This window comes from Brachionichthys hirsutus, chromosome 8 (assembly GCF_040956055.1).
Source record: "Brachionichthys hirsutus isolate HB-005 chromosome 8, CSIRO-AGI_Bhir_v1, whole genome shotgun sequence".
In the NCBI taxonomy this organism is placed as follows: Eukaryota; Metazoa; Chordata; class Actinopteri; order Lophiiformes; family Brachionichthyidae; genus Brachionichthys; species Brachionichthys hirsutus.
This window is the reverse complement of record NC_090904.1, coordinates 1866095-1886741: the sequence shown is the minus strand read 5'-3', so window position 1 is coordinate 1886741 and position 20647 is coordinate 1866095. Positions and strand designations below refer to the sequence as shown.

At 49.2% G+C, this 20647-nt stretch overlaps 2 protein-coding genes across 2 annotated transcripts in view; one reads left to right on the top strand and one right to left on the bottom strand.

Moving 5' to 3' along the window:
• LOC137897956 (low-density lipoprotein receptor-related protein 1-like) overlaps positions 1–20647 on the bottom strand; it is a 56918-nt gene that overhangs the window by 11828 nt on the left and 24443 nt on the right. The window contains exons 11-52 of the mRNA XM_068741954.1: positions 20093–20329; positions 19689–19869; positions 18588–18810; positions 18190–18379; positions 17968–18093; positions 17318–17455; positions 16707–16832; positions 16494–16610; positions 16319–16399; positions 16034–16084; positions 15242–15409; positions 14811–14993; positions 14539–14736; positions 14204–14449; positions 13604–13801; positions 12339–12543; positions 12054–12218; positions 11717–11961; positions 11461–11592; positions 10454–10681; positions 9977–10151; positions 8621–8715; positions 8392–8541; positions 8172–8312; positions 7839–7964; positions 7622–7753; positions 7337–7471; positions 6959–7088; positions 6745–6871; positions 6518–6669; positions 6317–6441; positions 5855–6229; positions 2379–2568; positions 2077–2281; positions 1754–1946; positions 1454–1579; positions 1234–1362; positions 1001–1120; positions 804–917; positions 574–723; positions 259–381; positions 55–171 (exon numbers count right to left, since the gene is read on the bottom strand). Of these exons, the coding sequence (XP_068598055.1) occupies positions 55–171; positions 259–381; positions 574–723; positions 804–917; positions 1001–1120; positions 1234–1362; positions 1454–1579; positions 1754–1946; positions 2077–2281; positions 2379–2568; positions 5855–6229; positions 6317–6441; positions 6518–6669; positions 6745–6871; positions 6959–7088; positions 7337–7471; positions 7622–7753; positions 7839–7964; positions 8172–8312; positions 8392–8541; positions 8621–8715; positions 9977–10151; positions 10454–10681; positions 11461–11592; positions 11717–11961; positions 12054–12218; positions 12339–12543; positions 13604–13801; positions 14204–14449; positions 14539–14736; positions 14811–14993; positions 15242–15409; positions 16034–16084; positions 16319–16399; positions 16494–16610; positions 16707–16832; positions 17318–17455; positions 17968–18093; positions 18190–18379; positions 18588–18810; positions 19689–19869; positions 20093–20329 (6768 nt within the window). The remainder of the gene's footprint in view (positions 1–54; positions 172–258; positions 382–573; positions 724–803; positions 918–1000; positions 1121–1233; positions 1363–1453; positions 1580–1753; positions 1947–2076; positions 2282–2378; positions 2569–5854; positions 6230–6316; positions 6442–6517; positions 6670–6744; positions 6872–6958; positions 7089–7336; positions 7472–7621; positions 7754–7838; positions 7965–8171; positions 8313–8391; positions 8542–8620; positions 8716–9976; positions 10152–10453; positions 10682–11460; positions 11593–11716; positions 11962–12053; positions 12219–12338; positions 12544–13603; positions 13802–14203; positions 14450–14538; positions 14737–14810; positions 14994–15241; positions 15410–16033; positions 16085–16318; positions 16400–16493; positions 16611–16706; positions 16833–17317; positions 17456–17967; positions 18094–18189; positions 18380–18587; positions 18811–19688; positions 19870–20092; positions 20330–20647) is intronic.
• LOC137898660 (galanin receptor type 2-like) lies at positions 4506–5525 on the top strand. The gene has a single exon (XM_068742701.1). It carries the CDS (start codon positions 4506–4508, stop codon positions 5523–5525), a length of 1020 nt encoding a protein of 339 aa, XP_068598802.1.

Sequence of the window (20647 nt, the reverse complement as noted above, 5' to 3'; positions counted from 1 at the left end):
GTATTTTTTGACAGAATATTGCTAACGCTAGCTACGTTAGCAGGAATCGCTCACTGCATTTGCTGTCCTCGTCGCTGCTGTCGCCGCAGTCGTCAGCGCCGTCGCACACCCAGAGATTGGGAATGCAGCGACGGTTCCCGCACTCAAACTGAGAGGGTGAGCAGAATTTATCTGGGGGTCCACAAAGAAAGTGTTAACGTGTCAAAACAAGGCGATGGTCTGCTGCACTGGAGGGTAAGCTGCAGGATGTGAACCCACCACAGTGAGCCTCGTCTGCACCGTTCTCACAGTCCTTCTCTTTGTCACAAGTCCAGCTCATGGGTATGCAGCGTCCGCTCGGACAGGCGAAGAAGGGCGGGGAGCACTTCGTTTTCCTGCTCCCTGACGGAAAGGTTGGAGAAAAAAGTTAAAACAGCATAGAAATGAAATACAATTATTATGATATTATCATTTCCTGTATTTTACTCATGTTTTTTTGCAGCTGGAATAAATAAAAAACGTGGACAACCTTGCTTTATTCCAAGAGATCCGAAAGATTGAGCTTTTAGTGTGCATGGAGGGGTTTTAAAATACCTGGGCAATTTCTTTCATCTGAGAAGTCTCCGCAGTCGTTTGCTCCATCGCATTGCCACGAGGGTGCGAAGCAGAGTGTGGTGAACTCACACTTCTGAAATGTCACCCCCTTCACTCCCAGATGGAAGTAACTGGAACAGTCTGTGGCAGCTGCACAGAGAGCGGAGTGGAGCGCCGCTTTACGGCGCAGCCAGACAGACAAACAGCTGCCTGGACTCTTTTTCACTTACTGCAGTTCATCTCGTCGCTGGCGTCCTCGCAGTCCACTTTCTGATTGCACTTGCTGGAGTTGGAGATGCAGCCTCCGTCTCTGCACTGGAACTGATCGGTCGAGCACAGCGTAGCTGGCAAACACGAACACAGAGAGATGGCGTTGAGACGAGGTCTTTAAGCAGCGCCGCGTGGCCAGAAAGGACACCGGACTCACTGTTACAGAAGACTTCATCGGAATTGTCTCCACAGTCGTCCTGCCCGTTGCACCAGGAGCTGTGCTCCACGCATCGGGCGTTCACGCACCGCCTGTAGCCCTTCTTACACGCACGGTTGGCTGGAAAACAGGCCGAAAATGTACATAAGTCAGATTACAGTGATCAACAAGAACAACAAGAACTCTCATGACAGAGAATAGCACCCCCCCCCCCCCCCTCCCCCCCCACTCACCGCAGTAGGACTGTTTCTCATCCGACTTGTCCTTGCAGTGGGCCATCCCATCGCAAGTCAGCGTGTAGTTGACACAGTCGCCGTTTCCACACTCAAACTCATCGATGTTGTTGCAGGTAGTGTTGAGAGCTGTGAGGTTAAAAAAAAAAAAAAAAAAAGCCCTTCAGTGGAAAGCAACGCCCACTGAGGCACGCAAGATGTTTCCCACTTCCTGTATTACCCGTGCAGGTTTTATCTTCCAAAAGCTTCCTGTCTCCGCGGCAACTGCAATTGACCCTTCCCTCGGAGGTCAACAAGCACAGGTCCTGACATCCTCCGTTGTTGACACGACACTGAGAGAACTCGCCTTTGAAGATATGAGGGAAGATAAAGGAGGTTAGTCGCCTTCGTGACACTGGAGGGAACGCGACGCTGCAGAGAAGCGGATCCGCGGTGCGGCCGTGTGCCACCATAACGCCTGTCCTCATGTCCATCATGCATCAACACACAAACAGCCGGATGCCTCTTTGTCATAACTCACAGCTGTTGGTGTCATTGGCCACAGCGGTGATGCCCATTGGCTGCTGAGGTATGTCGGCGCGCAGCACCTTCATGTCTCCTCCTGTGTACTTATCGGCCCGAAGCACCGCCCTCCTCACCCAGTCAGTCCAGAAGATGTAGTCCCCATACACAGCCAGGCCGAATGGATGCACCGGCTCATTCTTCAACACCACCTGCAGGGGGAGCCAAAGCCACCATCAGCGCCTGACTTTAGCCAGTGAAATGAAGCCTTTTGTGGGAGAAACATTCACAATAGAAGCGTGTGCGTGTGTGCGTGTGAACGTGAGCGTGCACATCACTCACGTAGCGCCGGCTGCCGTCATACTCGCAGCGTTCTATCTTGTCGAGTGTGGCGTCAGAGAAATAAAGTTTTTCAGCGCGGTGGTCGATGGCCAGGCCGTTGGGGGTCCGGATGTCACTGCCGATAATCACCAGGACGTTGCTCCCAGTCAGTGTGGCGCGCATGATGCTGGGAGACTGCTCATTCCAGTTGGTCCAAAACATGAGGCTGCAGGAGAAAGTCGGAATCAGCGTCGAGCATTTACAGAAATGTTCTGAAATAATCTAACATAGGCTCAATGTAAATAACGTCTGGTGAATTTAACCTGTGGCACTCGTCCAGGACAAAAGCTCTGGGGTGGTCATCTCCTGCCATGGTGACCACGATGTGTCTGTCAACAGCACCCCACTGGCTCTGATCCACCGAGTGACGGGTGATGGTTGACGTCGTATAGCTGGTCCAATACAACATATCCCAAGCCCTGTGGTAGGCCAAGCCCTCCACCGAGCCAATATCTGAAAGAACAGAGGGAAGGCAAAGAGAGAGAGACTTCAATGGTGAGCAGGAAAAAGAGGCACATCCATCCCAGAGCGCTGTTAGAAGGCCGGGGGGCCGTCTGGCAGCGTTGGCAGGCCGCGGCGTGAGCGAAGCGTCTGGGCTGAGGACATAACAGCTTGGCTTCAAACGATGAAGAACACGCTGTGATTTGAGGCTTTCATCCAACAAATAGCTCACCAAAAAGGTCACAATAGTATATTACTTTCCATCGCACTACCCCAGAAGAGATGAGAAACCAAGTCGGGTTTTTTTTGTTTTCCTGTGCCGTGGCCTCAAAACGACGTTGTGAGCTCCTTGGCCTGCACAGAGGCCAGAGGACACGCGGGAGTCAGCCAACATGGAGGAATGCAAAGCTTAGTGGCAGCAGACGGAGAGCAGCTGCTTCACTGGTAAGCAAGCAAACATGCACACACAAACACACACGCGTACGGCAGAAGAGTAGAGTAGAATATAAGCACATAAAAGGACATTCCACAGTCAATAATCGCTGCCTCCTTGTTCCAGTTATTGGCTAAGCTAAAGAGCACAGCGCCCTTTATCAGGGCTCTACATGAGCTCGACCCTCCGGTTAACTGGAGGATCAGAAAGTTCACCGACCAGAAGGAACACTTCACACGACCATCTAAACATCTCCAGTGCGCCGCGCCGCGCCGCTGACGTGAATCAGCATTTGTCTGGTTCATGCTGTGAACGAAGCAAAGCAACCGGAGAGAGAAGCAGAAAACAAAAACAATTCCCCTCTCATAAATCAGTGCCCTGAAAATCAATAAGGAGGAACATGAAATCCATTCACCCCATTTCCTCTTTCTTTACTGCCATTAGTGAAATGTAAATGCTCAGCCCGTAGCGCTCCCTGTTCACATTCGTACTTTTCGGTTCTGTTTGTCTTTCCGTTGTTGACTTAAAGCCGATCTGGATTCCTGTACGCTTTCCTTTGTTGGTTAAAGTCCTGCAGAGGAGCTGGATTTATGGGCCTTGAGCTCAGCCAGTTATCCTGACAGTGGAATTTGTTTTATTGCAGTTATCGGCTCTGAGTGTGACGACAGTCCAGTGTTTGCATTCAGGCTGGCACGCAACACTTACCCTGATTTCTTTTAGAATAAACACTAGTTCAGTCTGTCCTTACGTTGCATCTGTGTGTGTTCTGTGCAGAGACTAGAACATGAACAGATCCCGTCAGAAAATGATCAAACACTAGCCCCTGGGAAAAAGCCCTGTTTGGCCTTGCTAGGCCCTCCCACAGAGGACAGGCCGGCCCATCTCCTGCCTGATCTGTGATAGCCAGTCCAGAGTTCACCTGCCGTTCACCTGCTTTCATCTTCAGCTATTCGTCTCTCCTTTTTCTCATCCAGGACTGTCTCACCGATCCTCTCCTGAGAGGCAGGCTGATTGATGGGGTTGTCATGTGGAGTCGGGGGGGGGGGGGGGGGGGGGGGCTGCGCTCACCACAACAATCTCAACACTTTGTCTTTTCGTTCCCCCAGCAGAAAAGAAGTCAGGAGTATTTCACCTCACCGGTGTGGAAGTAAGGTGCAGCCAATCAGAGGTCGGCTGACTGCGAGGACCGGAGTGGATCGATTCACTTGCAGCACAATGGAAGCCACTTGAATCGCACAATGAAAATGACTGAAAGCGTTTAAACGCTTATAGAGAAGATGGGAAATCAAATGTACGTGTGTGTATTTTTTTTATGAACGACTGGACGTCCGTCTTCGCTCCTTTTTATCGGCAAGTCTTCCCATCATCCTTGAGGAAACGATTAGGAATCTGTGTGATGTTATTTCTGGGTAAACAGCGTGACTAATCTCCCCCACACGGATTATTAGCCGTTTTACGACTTCCATTATCATCTCTGAGGACGCCAAAGGAATACACCTCCATAACCGGAGACGGGATGGCGTCGGCCAACTCCACGGGTCCAGAGGATTTACCCGCCAACAGCAGCGACCTGAAGTTGGTCGACGTGGAGAAGGTCCTCGTCCCGATACTGGATGCACTGATCCTGGTGCTGGGAGTCGGCGGACACGGCATGGTGATGGTGATCCTGTGTGGGAGGCGGAGAAGAGGCGCGGGGCGCATTGGACCGGGCACGGGGACGGGGACGGACACCCTCCTGCTGGCTCTGAGCGCCGCGGACCTTCTGCTGCTCTCTGTGCTTCCTTTCCACACCGTCGCCATAGCGCTGCAGCGCTGGCCCTTTGGGGACTTCCTGTGTCGTCTGGTGGGCTTTTTGGGATCGGCCTGCTCGTCCGCCAGCGTTTTCACTCTGGCTACGCTGGCGGTGTCTCGTTACTTGACTGTAGTGCACCCCAGAAGGGCCTACGGTCTCCTGTCCCCTCGGCGGGTATCTGTAGTCGCGGCACTCCTCTGGGCCCCCGCCTGCTGCCTGGCTGCTCCACAGCTGGCGTTCCGCTTCGTGGGAGCCCGGCGCCGCGCCGCCGATGGTCTCGGCTGCTTTGCGTTCCTTTCTCACAGAGACCAGCTGATCTACGGGTTGTGCCACTTCCTCATGGCCTTCTTGCTTCCGCTGGTCACCATTGTGGCGGCATACATCAGGATCTACGTATTTCTGTGGGGGAGCCGGCACGCCGGCAGGGCACCCCAGGTAGAGCGCTATCAGAGCAAAGTGACCAAGACGTCGGCCATGCTGGTGCTGGCTTTCACCTTGTGCTGGCTGCCGTCCTACAGCCTCACCCTGGCCTTACTAGCAGATAAAAGCACGGGGGCCACGGGGGCGTCGCCACGTTACGGCCCCTTCAGTGTGTTTGCACGCCTCATGGCGACCTCCTCTACAGTCATGAACCCCATCCTTTATGTACTAATGTCGCAAAAGTTCAGACAAGACTTGCTGAGGCTGTTAAGGAGGGAGGGGCAAACGGCTCCTGAGGCCGTGGAAATGGCCGCTGCCTGCTAATCCAACACCTGACAAACTGAGCAGAGTCTACTGGGGACCACATTAAAACAATCATATCATTTGTAAAAAGAGTGTTTTGTTTTGTTGCGATAAGATAAGATGAATTTAATTGTGCTTTTATTCTGCTTGTAAATTTAAATCCTGTCGATCATTTAGTTTCGTTAAAAATGTAGAATCAAAGATTCCCGGTTGTGTTTAGATCATTTGGATTGTTTTGGGCACAACTTCTCGCGATGGGGTTTCATGTTTCCGGCTAAGATTCTTTGTTATTCATGATAAAAGCGAGAGAATTGCCTCTCATGACAGGCCCGAGACGAGGGAATACTCACTCTCGACCACAGTCTTGCGGTCGGATCCGTCATCGCTGATCTGCTGGATGTTGCCGAAGTGTATGTCGCTGAAGAAGACGCGGTTAGCTCCTTTTCCTCCTCCTCCTCTGTAATCAAAAGTGAGGGCGATGACGTTTTTCATGTGCTCCGGGTCCTCGAACGGTTTGATCGGTGCATTCAGGTTGTTCTCGTCCGACAGGTGGACGCTCTTTAGGATGGTGCGCTCCGAGTAGAGCAGGTAGCCATCGTAGTCGCGGCAGCTGCAGCCGTCTTCTGCCAGCATGCCGTGAGCACATGCACACGTGCGCCGTCCATTACCGCTGAAGAGACAAAGCTGCTGGCAGCCGCCATTGTTGTCTTTGCAGACGTTTGTCCCTGTGTGCAGACATGAGTTCTGAACTGTCACAAAAGCACGCGTAATATAAAATAATGCGTCCCCGCGTTCGTCACCGAGCTTCTCACCTTGCTGCCGGGCCCTGTTGAAGACCTTGATGTCTTTGAGCTGCACCCCTATACCTGTTCTCAGAGACACCGAATCTGTGGCGTTGTCCTTGTTGCCTCTCTTTATGGAGCCGTTAGCGTGTGTCCTGTTTACACACACAAGTAATGAAATGACAGTAACACCAAAGGCTTCGTTACGACTCATGACTGAATTTATCCGACCTGTCGCTCCAGTAAAGGTAGTTCTCAAACACAGACACAGAGAACATGTCCATGTTGTTGTTGGCCAGCACCACTTCCCTGTCCTCCCCCGTCTCCAGGTTGATGCGCTCGATCTTGTCTGTCCGGGCGTCACACCAGTACAGCAGGCCCTCCTGCAGACAGCAGTTGTTTCAGGTTCCGTTGTGGAACTCTTCATCTGACTGCGAGTGCGGTCTGTCATGCTGCACCTCGTAGTCGATGGAGATGCCGTTGGGCCAGCTGATGCTGACGTTGACCAGAACGGCCCTCTGGGAGCCGTCCAAGCGGGACCGTTCAATGCGTGGGTACTGGCCCCACTCGGTCCAGAGCAGGTAGCTGCATAGGCACGGAGAGATAATGCATCACAGAAGACAGAAGCTAAAGAGAGCGACTGCAGCTAGAGCCCGTCTCGTGTCCGCTCACCCCTTCGCCGGGTGGACAGTGATGGCGCGAGGCTTGTCCAGGCCCTGGGAAATCACCACGTATCGGAAAGAGCCGTTCAATCTGGCGACCTCGATCACATCGAAGCCTTGATCTGTCCAATAGATGTTTCCTGTTAAGAGAGGAGGACAGAGACGAGCCGTGATATTCTTCCGGGTGTGGAGTGAAGCGCTTGTCTATTTTGTCTGACCTTCAATCTAAGGAATAAATTATTTCAAGTGTGTTTTTTTTATCTTTGGCGTCTGTGCTTTGTGTATCTCTTTGCCTACGATGACGATAGAGTGACTGACCGTATTATTGGCACTGAATTCCAACATCGGTCATGCAAACCTATTCCTATATGTCTGGGGTGTCTCCCACCTGCGATCCAGTCCACAGCGATGCCCTCCACCCTGCCGATGCCATTAGTGACCACGTCCTCCCTCCATGTTTGGTCCCTCTTAGCCCTGCTAATGGTGCTCAGGCCCATGTCCACCCAGTAGATGGTGTCATTATCTGTGAAAATCACCAGGACATATTACAGCTGGACAAAATAGGTTTTTCCATCGAGCCTTAAATACTAAATGAGGCGCTAAATTAAAATACATCGATGCATGTAGAGCTTCCTGCCCGAGCATCAGAGGAGAAGAAACACGCAAGACTTACCGGCATGGAAATCTATGCCCACAGCCAGGGAGGTTCCCGACACCGGTACCAGGGCATCGGACTTGTCCAATGGGTCCAAAGGAATACCACGTATGCCTTCATGCACAGAGTACAGCAGGAAAGACCCAACACCTACAACAAAAGCATCACATTCCTCGTTTTCAGCCAAAGGCTTGAGTTGCATCGCGCCTTTATCATTTGAATCAGGAATGCTTACCCTCACAAGACTGTTGCCCTGTACGGAGGCTGTATCCTGCGGTGCACATGCACGCTCTAGTGGTGGGGGAGGTGGGGAGACACAGCTGGGAGCAGTCTCCGTTGTTATTACTGCAGAGATTGGAGCCTGGGAAAACAAAATCACAAAGACGCATTCACAAAACAAATCAAAGAGCTGTAACAGAGACATAGACCGGCGGAGAGGCAGCATGCAGGACGCACAGAAGACCCTTTATTTTTTACTTATGCATCAAAACATTCATAAAAGTTCATTTCCCAAAATAAAAGCTGCATGTTGTCAGAATGAGTTGGTGTGTGTCTGACAGTGCTGCACCTTTCTGCACAGTTTCATTGTAGATCTTCATGTGCATCATTGGGGAGGTGCTGTTCCTCAGGACCGTCCAGCTGCCCCCATCCTTCTTATCACAGGTTCCTATCTGGTCAGTTCCTTGGTCTGCCCACCACAACTTATCCCCTAAAAGACAGATCACACGTGATTAAACGTGACTGAACTCCGTCTCCGTCCACGCGCACCTAACAACAAGCAGCCCTACCCATGATGGCCAGAGCAGTAGCTTTGGTTAGCTTTCCCTTCACCCCCTCAAGCACTTCCAGTCCAGAGCCATCCAAGTTACAGCGGTTGATGGTGCCGTTTCCAGAGCTGATCCAGTACAGCTGCTCAGTGTCAAAGTCAATGGACAGACCTGGGAAACACAAATATAGTCCATGATGTGCAACGTCCTGCCCTGCCAGCAGAGCGCGCCGTCAGTATATGACACTCACCAACAGGGCCTTTCTGGCTGGCGAAGAGGACGCTGTGGTTGCTGCCGTCCGTGTTGGCCATGCTGACGCTGTCCCCGTCGGTCCAGTAGAGTTTCCTGAAGGAGGCAGGCAGAGAGAATTAGCAACGCTGCAGAGCGACAACTTTGGTTTCAGCACATTCGTCCTGACTAAATATGTTTATTTGAAGGAATCCATTTGCCGTCCAAAACATCCCGTCAGACCTGAAGTCGATTCACCTCTTGCTTCAAACACAACCAAGTGTTTTATTTTTAATAAAATGCGATTTAACTGGTGAAATAATGGGTTCAAACCATTGCTACATTTTTTGGCTGCCTGGCACACTTGAACTGGTTTCAGGTTTTTTGCCCAGTTTTCCATCTCCCTTCAACTTTGTTTAAATGTGGCTGTAATTTGTGTGTTTTTCCATTGCAGTCAAACCAAATTCAAAAGATGTATGGGGGGGGGCTCTGGACTACACACACTAATATAAACACCTTTTCTTTTGCTTTCTAGATTGTTCTCTCTGAACAACGTGGAGTACACAGGATAATGGGATTGTGTGTCCTCGTGTTTAGACTGCCTGTCGTCTGTGTTTAAAGAGCATCCATCCGCTGCTCCATCACCCACTTCCTGTTCAATCCTACAATCCACCACACCCTTCATGTGTTTGTTAACATGCCTCTAAATAAAGCGTCTGGGGGCGCTTTAGCACCCACATTCATGCACGCACAAGTTGGAGTCGGTCCTTCCCTGACATTCTCGGCCCCCACCCACTCCTGCATGTATTCTGGGCAGTATGGTTGTGTGTCAGGGAGAAGTGGCACCCCCAGCATGTAGATCCAGCATCTGCTTCTCATTTTCTCCCATCGCAACAATACTCAGATCAGAAACATTCCTCCCCTTAAATAGGTTACGTCTTTGAAGGAGAGGAAGGACTTCAAACACACACACACACACACACACACACACACACACAAAATACAGACATTTCTAGAAGCAACCATGATCCAGCCGGACAAACCAAATACACAGATGGTTCGTCTCTGTTCTGCTGGTATGAGGAGAGGCTGAGGCCGAGCTTCACATGGGGGGGGGGGAGCCAAAGGGGTGTGGGGATTCAAACGGGGTGATGGGAGGGGAAATTGGACATTTGCTCAAAACGTGCACATAAAATCAACACTGGGACAAGAAACACAGAAATAGCGATCGAAAAGCGACAAAGCAGAGAAGCGGTTTATAAAAAGAGAGATGGAGATTGACAGAGGGAGGGAGCAACAGAAAAAAACGAGTCCAAAGTTTGAAGTGAAGGTCAGTGACCACTGTGTGTGTGCATGTGTGTGTGTGAGAGAGACCAACCCCAGTATTGGATGCAGCACCAGACAGTGCGGTTTGTCCAGGCCCTGGATAACAGCATTTTTGAAGGAGCCATCAAGTCTGGCAACATTGATTTGTTTCTTATTGGCCTCATAGCTGGTCCAGAAGAGGTTTCTGGAGACCCAGTCCACCGCCAGGCCGTGAGCGTTGGGCAAATCTGAAGGAAAAACACACAGAGAGCCGTTTGGCTTCGTCTAAAATGATCGTAGTCTAAAGTCCGTGCTCACGACAAAGTTCCAAGCAAAAAGACGCTTGCCTCCTCCAGTCTACGTTTATTCGTTCTCTCTTCCCTTTCTGTTATTTGGGGCAGATTCTGCATTGGCTTAGGCAAAACTGGGATGAATGGAGTCTCTTTGGACCCCGTATTTTAAAAAGCGTACGGACATAATATCAAGACGAAAGCTGAAAGATCAGAATGAACACACGGAGCCTCAGGCACAGAGCGTTCCTCCTCCGTACCAGCAGAAACGACCGTCTCGATCCCGGTGCCATTGATGAACGCTCGCTTGATGGTCTGGGTTCGGACATCTGACCAGTAGATGCGCTGCTCCAGGGCGTCGTAATCCACGACGGTCACATTGTCGATGTCAGGCACCGTGAAGGAGATGATGTGGTTGTAGTAAGGGTTTTCAATGTCCACTCCCCTGATCTCGATCTGACGGGCGTACAGCAGGAACTGCCGAAACTCTGTAGGGCAGGACAAGCGTCGACATGCAGATTAAACCATTCGGCCGTTCATCCGTCATCCAGGTCATGGTAAGACCTGCGCGTGGAGTAAAGTGAAATGGACTAAAGAAACCTCCTGGACTATAAATGTCATTAAGTCCAGTTGATTTTATTTAATTAATCTGTAATGCGGAGTTAAACGCAGCTTTAAATCTAAAATCAAATGCTTAAATTCACATTAAAGCCAGACATTTGAGTGGATACGGCGTGAATGGGACAACCAGCACATTCGTTTCTGCTACTTGACAGTCGCAGCAATGATAGCATCTAGTTAGCATCTAGCTGTCAGGCACAGAGCTGAATCCATGACAGTGAGTGAATTCAATCAGTGCTGATACTTTACAACTGTAAAAAAGGCCCATCATCATTTTACTGTGCAGCTTAAATAATAGAATGGAGGAGCGGGCGAAGGGGGGGCGGGGGGGGGGGGGGTAATGACAGTGTCAGGCTGCATCAGCCGGGCGTGAGGAGGGATGCGGCTGCCGCCTGCCTCAGACAGAGTAGGGCTCTCCGTTCCATTACTCCTGGAGATAATGGGAAGCGCTCCCCTGAATACTAAACTCACAAGTTGAATCAGCAGGCTGCACAACCCACGCCTGTGATGTCACGGCGCTTCTCAAGCTGAGAAGAAGAAAAAAACAATCTACCTCGTTTAATCTCCACTGTCCTCCACAGTCAGACCGAAAGCAACGCACGTGCAGGGGCACAGACGGTTATGTCTGCGACACCCCCCAACCTACCGTAGCAAGTCCTCTTGTCTGGGCCCATCTTCATAAGGTGAGGGCAGGCGCAAGTAAATGTCTGATTGTAGTTAATGAGGCAGAGATGAGAGCAGGGCTCCTCGCCGTTTACAGCTGCACATGGGTTTGGAGCTGGGCAGGAAAGATGATTTAGGAATGCACATTTAATCTCACGAGTCAGCGTGTGTCATATCGCCGCATTTTAACAGAACAAAAGTCGTGCGTGTGTGTGTGTGTGTGTGTGTGTGTTCCTCACCCTGCGGCTGTCTTGATGGATGGTACACCTGAAGGTCAAAAGGCTGCGTGTTGGTTCTCTGGACCACCGTGACATTGTTCCCCGTCCACTTGTTTGCCTTGGCCAGAGTGTTGGTTCTCCAGTCTGTCCAGTAAACCTCTCCACCATACATCGTGACAGCGAAGGGATGAGACAGATACTCGTGTCCCCGCAGAACCTCAATCAGCCCAGAACCGTCATACTTGGCTGAGTAAATGGCATCGGACCTGCATAAAAAGGCGCGTTTGTTCACGGTGAATGGCTGGATGGGACTACATCGAGGTGCTAAATAAAGATGCTTGCGTTTTTTTTTTTTAACCTGGCATCAATCCAGAGGATGCGACGCTCGAGGTAATCCACAGTGAGTCCGTTTGGCCAGCCTCCACTACCAGTTTCCTTATGGATGGTCTTCCTGCCTTCTCCACTCATGGATGCAGCTTCAATCCTGGGCAAGCTGGCATCCCAGTCTGTCCAGAAGAGGATCCTGTCGCAGCAGAATCAGCCCCAACAAGTTACCAGACATTCGCCCCTGTCACTGCCATTTTCTGTAAATGCGTTTTGTTTGCCATCGACAGGAGTTGAAGTCAGCAGAGTCGGACGTTACCCATCCCGGGGATCCAGGGCAATAGCTCGGGGATGCTCCACCTCCCCGGCCAGCAGCGTTGTCCTCATGGTGCCATCCAACTTGGCCACCTCTATCTGATCCAAGTTGCTTTCCACCCAGTAAATGTTTCCTGCTATCCAGTCCACAGCCAGGCCCTCGGGGGTAGCCAGCCCATACTGGATCACCACATCAAAGCTGGTTAAAGCTGCAAGGACAGTTACGAAGAAGAGGAGAAATGGCTCTTATCTGATTTTATAGGTCGTATGTCTTGCCCACTCCCTTTCTAAACAGGACTGTGACTACGGTTTTTAAAATCTATCCAACACGGCAATTTTAAGACAAAAGAACAGAAAACAAAGAATGAGCAACATCTTTACGTTGTCTGTATCCTCCATCTCGATTTAAAACGGGTTGAGCAATAACTACTCAGTAAAATAAATCCTTCTCCAGGCCAGATTAAAATCCTTAATTAATTCATGCAGCACTTCATTAGGTACAGATAAAGGCTTTGAAGGCTGGAATCCGCTGCTGGCAAAACTTCAGAATGCACCGGGACCTGAATCCCTGATCTGCTTCGCTGCAGCGCTTACAAACGACGTACATTTGATCAAAGCTATTTGGATGGAGCGCTTAAAACAAATGGTTAGTTTCTATATTTGAGCAGTTAAACGTGTGATAAATGAACACCTGAATAAACACAGCGTCATGTTAGCGGGGGGGTGGAAGGCTACGGCTCAGACCGGGCCTTAAGAAACAAAATATGTGGAGTCTGGAGGGCTAAAGAGACACGTTTTCAGCTTCTCCCCTAGTTAGGCGCGAGATGAGTCATCATCCAGGAACGATGAACAGACAAACTGACTGTATTTAACTCGCGATGCAGAGCAAACATGAACGACCACGTGCACACGTGCGAATGTAACACAACCTTTCTGCACGATTTGCCGTCGGCTCGTGTTTACTTGTTTGTTTACTTACTATCTGGAAACCAGACTTTCTGCAGATTTCCTTCCCTCTAACGCTTTATCAAAAAACATTTTAGGGAACATAATATTAATATTTTTATTCGAGTCTCGACTGACGCTCTTCCCGACTCTTTTGACTCCTCTGGAAGTCTCATTCGTCTGGATTTGATCATTATTGGAAACATGTGAGGTGAGTTTTTAGGGAATATTATAGAACTTATTGTCTCTAATCCTGCATATGACGTACATAGTAAATGCACCAAAAATGTATTTTCTGTTAAAGTGACAGTGAAAAACGCGCACCTCCATTCTCAGACAGTTTCCCACGATAGATCTTGTCCTCCACCACATCAGTCCAATAAAGCGCGCTTTGGCTCAGGTGGAAGTCCAGGGCGATGGTGTTCCTCAGGCCCGGCACCAACACGCTGAACTCTCCTTTATTCAGGTCAATGCGGCGGATCTCGTGTCGGTTTGAGAAAATGATGAAGGGCTTGAAAGGATCTGCGGTCACGGAAACCAGATGGTAAAGAGTTAAAAGTCAATCTGCTACAAGCAGAGAGAAGCGTTGGAGCCGAGTTGAGCCGAGTTGGAAGCGACTCTAATCCTGAGTGATTGAATGGCGGTGTAAATAAGACAGGCGTTATCTGTGCCTAACAGGCATCCAGACAGGCAGCAGGGTGAAAGGCTGTTTGCTCGTCTCTAAGAAGACCAGAAAAGACCACAAATTCATGCTCCATCACAAGATCGCCGTTACAGACAGACAACTATATTCTTTATATTGATTTAAAAATAATAATGTTGATTCAGCACAATTGATAAGTTTGCCTGCCTTAACCTCGTTGACATTGACTGCTCTCTTTTGACCTCCCCTGACTTACACATCGTCGTATCGCGGTTCCTTACCCGTGCTCTTGCAGTTTTCCATGTCAGGCTCCAACTCCCAGCCCTCATAGCAAGAACATTTGACGCTGAACTTGTCCTGTTCGCAGCGTTGACTGCACTTCAGGTGTTTCGCACAAAAGCTCTGGATTTGACAGGTCTTGTTGTCTGGGCCTAACTCCATGCCCAGAGGACAGGAGCAGATCACCCCCTCGCCCGGGGCTACCGTGCAATTATGGCTACAGTCACCGTTGTCCAGTGAACACAAATCTGTAACGCAAAGGAAAAGGGAATAGCTGTACAGAACTGTTACTGAACCACCGAAGCTTTGACTGAAGATGTAAAGCTTTGTTTCTTACCGCAGAGTTTCTCATCAGAGCCATCTGGACAGTCATCAGTCCCATCGCAGAGTTTCTCTGCAGGCAGGCAGATGGTGGAGTCGTTGGCACACACGTGGTGAGTGAGTTTACACACCAGCGCTTCACAGTTGTCCTCATCAGAGTTGTCTTCGCAGTCACTGTCTCCATCACAGACCCAGGCTTTGCTGATGCAGCGTGCTACAGAGGAGACAGGGCTACTCTCAGCGTCGCTCAGACGGACCGCCTATATTCTTTGCAGCGAGTCCACGCACCCGAGTCCTTGCAGCCGAACTTGACGGCCGGGTCGCACATGTGCGTGACGCCGTCGCAGTTCTTCTCGTCGCTCAGGTCCATGCAGTCTGTGTCGCCGTCGCAGCGCCAGCGCAAGGGGATGCACAGGCCGTCCATTCGACACTGGAACTCATCTGTGTGACAGCCTCCGGGGGGGCGAGTGGCTGCAGGGAGACGTCACAGCGTTGGGCAGAGACAACGCGCAACATAAAGAAGCTATTCAGCTATCAGACTGAAAGCTGATGGTGTGATTACGAGTAGAATTCGTTCCAGGACTGAGCTCGTAGCTCGAATCACTCGTATGTCACATGCATTTTCCCCGAATTTTAAATAAAATAAATAAAATGATCTGCTGCAGCTTTCCTAACTGCCTGCAGAAGTCGAATCCACCGCCTGATAGGAGGACACTGACCCTGATTGGTGCAGTTCGCATGGGTTTCGTCGCTGTAGTCCCCGCAGTCATTATCTCCATCGCAGGTCCAATAATCTGGGATGCAGCGGCCGCTGTTACACTTGAACTGAGCACTTGAGCAAGAGTGACTACAGCCAGCCTCATCGCTGTTGTCCCCACAGTCATTATCTGAAAAACAGCAGCAGTCAAACGATACCCACTCTCTTGCGTTATGTGGTGCCCACTGCCTCAAAGGGAACACAAATATGTATTGAAATATTCAGAAAGCTATTTTTTTTTTTTTTTTTCACAACTAACACAGTGGCAGTGGAAACCATGGAATACACATGAAATGAAATTTGAGAGAAGAGAAGATGAATAATGGCAGAAACTGCATAGATCAGACCATGCACCATGAGGGAATGTACCAAGTCATGATACATTGAGCTGGGAAGCAAAGCGTCTTCAGCACTTTTACACCCATGCCAGCGTAAAAGAGCAAAGTAACGTTCATTTCATAGTCACGAAGGAAAAACAAACTATTAGCTTTGGTCAGTTAATAGCCAAAATATCTATTCTTGTATTGTTTTCAGTATTTGGTTGTCTGGATACTGGATTATTTTAGACTATATAAAATCTGACTTCGCTTCAAACGTGTTAACAGAGAATAAAAGGCAGCAGCATCGGCCTCACAGAATGCGACCATGTTCAAATAGCAGAAAAGCAGCCCTCGGCTTGTGAGCCGGCTTTAACCAGTTCTAGCGCTAAGCTAGCATCATGGCTGTTTCGGTGCATGTTGATCTATGCACTAACCGGTCAGCTTTGGACAATGCAACTCATCAGAACCGTCCCCACAATCCTTTTCTGTAAAATGGGAGACAGCAAAGTGGGCAAACAGCACAACACAGAATGACAAAACCAACAACACAGAATAAAAAAATAAAACGACACAGACACGAAACAAAGAGAAGAGTGTGTGCCAGTATGACAACGGGGGGGCAAAACGTGCACAGCGTACTGTGAAAGAGGAAAGGGAGGAGTCGCCGCTGGAGACGCACACGTGAGAAAGAGCGGAGAGGATAGAGAACAGACACTAACCGTTATCGCAGCGCCAGTTTATATTGATGCAGCGTCCATTGTCGCAGGTGAACTGGGTGAGCGGGAAACATGTGGGGTAGGCTGTGGGCAGAATGGGAGCTAAGACACTTTGCTACTCATCAATACTTGAGAACACGTGTGGTAAAAGATCAATCGACAGCTTCACATCACCCACCACAGGAAGTAGGTTCATCCGATCGATCACCACAGTCATCGTCAAGGTCACATGTCCAGGAAATAGGGATGCAGCGCCCACTGGCACACGAGTACTGATTAGGTGGGCAGGTGCGAGCTGAAAGACAACACAGGTTGGGCCTCATGTCGTGTGTTCAACCACAAATAAAACAGCAATAAATAAGTAAAAACTCATTTTGGCGCGCTTGTGCACCTGAGCAGGTGGTATTGGATTCGTCTTCATCGTTCCCACAGTCATTATCACCATCACACAGCCAACGCAGGGGGATGCAGCGGTTGTTCTTGCACTTAAATCTGTCTGTGGGGCAAGTGTGCTGGTCTGGAGAGGGAGGAAAACAGACAAATTAAAGGGCACAACAGGAATACACAAAATGAAAAGGCCATAGGGAAACGGAGTGATGAAAATAATGAAGAGGGACGTGAAAGTAAAAAGACAAATCATCTTATTTTGTGACCTAATTTTAGTGTTTCTCATTGGACGGGCTTTTATTTTGTCTGGGACGGAAACATTTCCACCACAACCACAGACAGGCAGGCGAGCAGAGGGAGCGCTTTTCCAGCTCCACAGACATTGCTACATTCCACCTTACAAAAACACACACTCAGACATATCACGTACACACTTACACACAAAATTAGTACGTCTGAACACATCCTCACTATACTCAGAATTTGGTCTAATTTCATTCTGGCATCCTCGGCTTGTCAAAATTAGACTGCCAGAGGTCGTCTGACCCGGTGTGAGCGGGAGGGGCAGTGGTAAAGTGAAGTGTGTGTGTGTGTGTGTGTGTGTGTGTTACTCACTGCACTCAGAAGTCTCGTCGCTGTTGTCCAGACAATCATTGTCGCCGTCACACTTCCAGCGATCCTGGATGCAGCGGTTGTTCTTGCAAGCGAACTCCCCAGACTGGCACTGGGGAGGGGGGACGTAAGAGGGATTGGCTGCGGAGAAAATAAGGAGAGAAAAAGTCATCATGGGATATTTTGGAATTTTCAAATTTTACCACTGATGAAAAACAGACTGAACTTTGACAATTAAAAGAAAATGATTGAAAATTCATCTCATTTAATAAAAGGCTGAAGCTCAGCTGCAAAGTTCCTGCATGGACAACATAGCAGCAATACAAGAATCGAATCCTTTATTTTGATCATAATCGTGTCAGAGCTGTTGAATTTGTTGAATTTGTGGTGGTGGGGGGGGGGGGGGACAACGACAAACTAACAGGAACACCTTGAATGTTCTCGGCACCAAAAAGGCAGTATTTATTGTAGACTTGTCGCTGCACAGCACTAAATTATGCAAGCACGTCTGTTACCGTGGCAACCTCCTGTATTTCAGCATTTGTTCAAATATTTTTGTGACGCAGCTCCAAAACAACCTGCAGAAACCCCAGCTTGACTCATTCTGTTTTGTATGTTTGGAGGACCGACCAAACATACATGTCTAAGCTCACCTTTGCAGCTGGTGTTGTCAGCCGGGTCGAGTATTTGGTCTTCTGCACAGGCGCACTGCCTGCCCCCCGGTATGGCCAGACACAGACTGCTGCAGCCCCCGTTGTACACACGGCACGCATTGGAGCCTGCAGATGAACGAGCATGTACGTGCATGAGAGTTACTGGAAATGTCGGGATTGAAACAGATGGATAACGAAAACACGCAGCGTTTTTCGAGGCACCTTGCTGCTGCTGAGCGTCGTACATGCGGATTTCAAAAATGGGCGGCCTCTCGTTGCGAAGCAGAGTCGGGGTGCCAGATGTGGTGTCCAACTTGTAAATGCTGCCGCTGCGATACTCGTTCCAGAACAAGAAGTGTTTATAGTGGCACAGACCGAAGGCATGGTTCAGCTCCTGACCTTCGTACACCGTCTGGTGATGTAAGAGAAGCGAGAGCGGGAAATATCTCATGTCGATGTTTGAAAAAATCGACTATGAACTGTCATAGGACAGACCGCCCACAGCCCTCCATCACTTCAAACCCATATTAGCTGATTTGGAGCCTGTCAGAATAATTCCTGCTTCTATTCCTGTCAAACCCTTTGTCTCCAGACTGCAGAAACACTCCCCTGACATTTACCTTGCGTTCAGAGCTGTTGAGGTAGACCATCTCAATGCGGTCGTAGTAGGCGTCCACCCAGTAGAGGATTCCCTGAGGGATGTCCAGGCTCAGCCCGTTGGGCCACAGCACAGTTTTACTCGTCAGGAACACGTTTCTGTTGGAGCCGTCCATCCAAGCCCTTTCGATTTTGCCTCGCTTGCTCTCCTTGGGGTCCTCCTCCCAGTCTGTCCAGTACATCCATCTGAGGAAACAACAAGGGAACTGTCACGGGTGCAGTTACCGAATGAAATATGAGAGCCAGACAGAGAATGGAGAAACCGTTTTTTTGAGGTATCTTCACAAATCTCTGAGCAACAGCAGAAGAAAGGCCATTATTTCCGGCTGCTCACAGTCTCTTTGCTGATTGGTCTATCGGCAAAGCGCTTCCTGAACACTTGTTGGTCTTTCTCCACGGATGATGCAGCTAGATGTCGGCGACATTTTGCTAAAATTGACCCAATCCCCTTTCTGGAATATGACTGGAATTAACATCATTTCTTTCTCTTTTTTCACATTTCTCCTCCCTCTTGTATCTGATTCTGATTGATTACAGCCATTAGTGGGCCATGGTGCACTCTTTGGATTCTCTGGAAATCCAAAGAGTGGGTATGTTTATGACCGTATATTTTTTTTGGGGGGGGAGAGAAAGCCCAGCGGGTCAAATTAATAGGAAAAATCAAGAGTTGTTTTAAACAGTGTAAGCCGGATGTAACTCAGTTAGCAAGCCTGTTTAGAAAATCATTTCATGTACAAAATGCTCCGACAGCTTAAACACACAGCATGTGATTATGTATAATCAGGATAATCTGGTCAATGACACAAATCAAATAAAATTATGCAGGTTCTCCGCAGAAAATCGTGGAGCGGAACCAACAAGGAGAAACACACAACACTCAGACAGCTGACGGGTGAATAATCACCAATTATTACGTCTCACTGGATGTTGTCTAACCACACACTATGGGTATCATCATATTTATCAAAGCCCTGTCTGGGTCGTGGAACACATGACCAGGACCAGGGAGTTGTGCGATGATCTCAACTCCATTCCTCTCCTCCTCTTCCCTTCACCTGCCTTACCCACGCAGAGGATCCACAACAATAGCTCGAGGATGAATCATCTTTCCCTCTATGAGAGTCTTGCGGGTCTGCGAGGCCTTTTCCAGGCGAGCCACGCTGATCGTTTTCTTGGGCCCATCGTCCGTCCAGTACAAGTTATCAGCCATCCAGTCCACAGCTATGCCCTCTACCGTGTGGATTCCTGAACCAGACACAGAGTCAGAGGAGCCTCCTGCAGAATCATTGCTGATTTGGATACCGAACCGTACAGTCCTGGCGACAAAATTCTTGTTTTCGTTGGAATAGCATGGATATATTCTGGTAAAATTTCTGAAGCCATTCATTTGAGTCATCTTCGTGACCGCTGTCTTACACCATACATTTAAATCTGCACACTGTCGTAAACTAGCTGTCACTGCCCCCACCTTCTTTCACAATGATGTCCCTCTCCGTTCCGTCAATCTTCTGTCTCCCAATGATGTAACTGGTGGCATCGGCAAAGTAAATGAATTCGCTCGCAGCATGAAAGTCCAAAGCTCTGGGGTTCATCAGATTCTCAATGGGGATCATGTACTCATCTTGGACTTTGGCATTCATGTCCATCCCCCTGATGACCCCAGGACGACCTTTACCATAGACCAGGAAGAGCTCGTGGTCGGGTTCTGCAGATAAACAGAACAAAAGACTTGATTTATGCCTGAATTCATACAATAAAAAAACTTTATACGTTAGCCATACCAAACCTTTTTTTATCCCTCCTATGGTTATGTCACATGGGTTAGGGTTAGGTTGTAATCACGATGGGGTTGTTCGTGAGACAGCGGTGGTTGGAGATTCCCTTGTGGGTATTCTGTGTGCCGCCCACATCATTCATTATCCTTAATTAATGCTCAGCAGTTATGATGCGTTGTTTACTAAAATATATTGTTTTATGCTGGGCTGTAATTATGGAAATAGTTTCCTGCAGCCTGACGCACGGT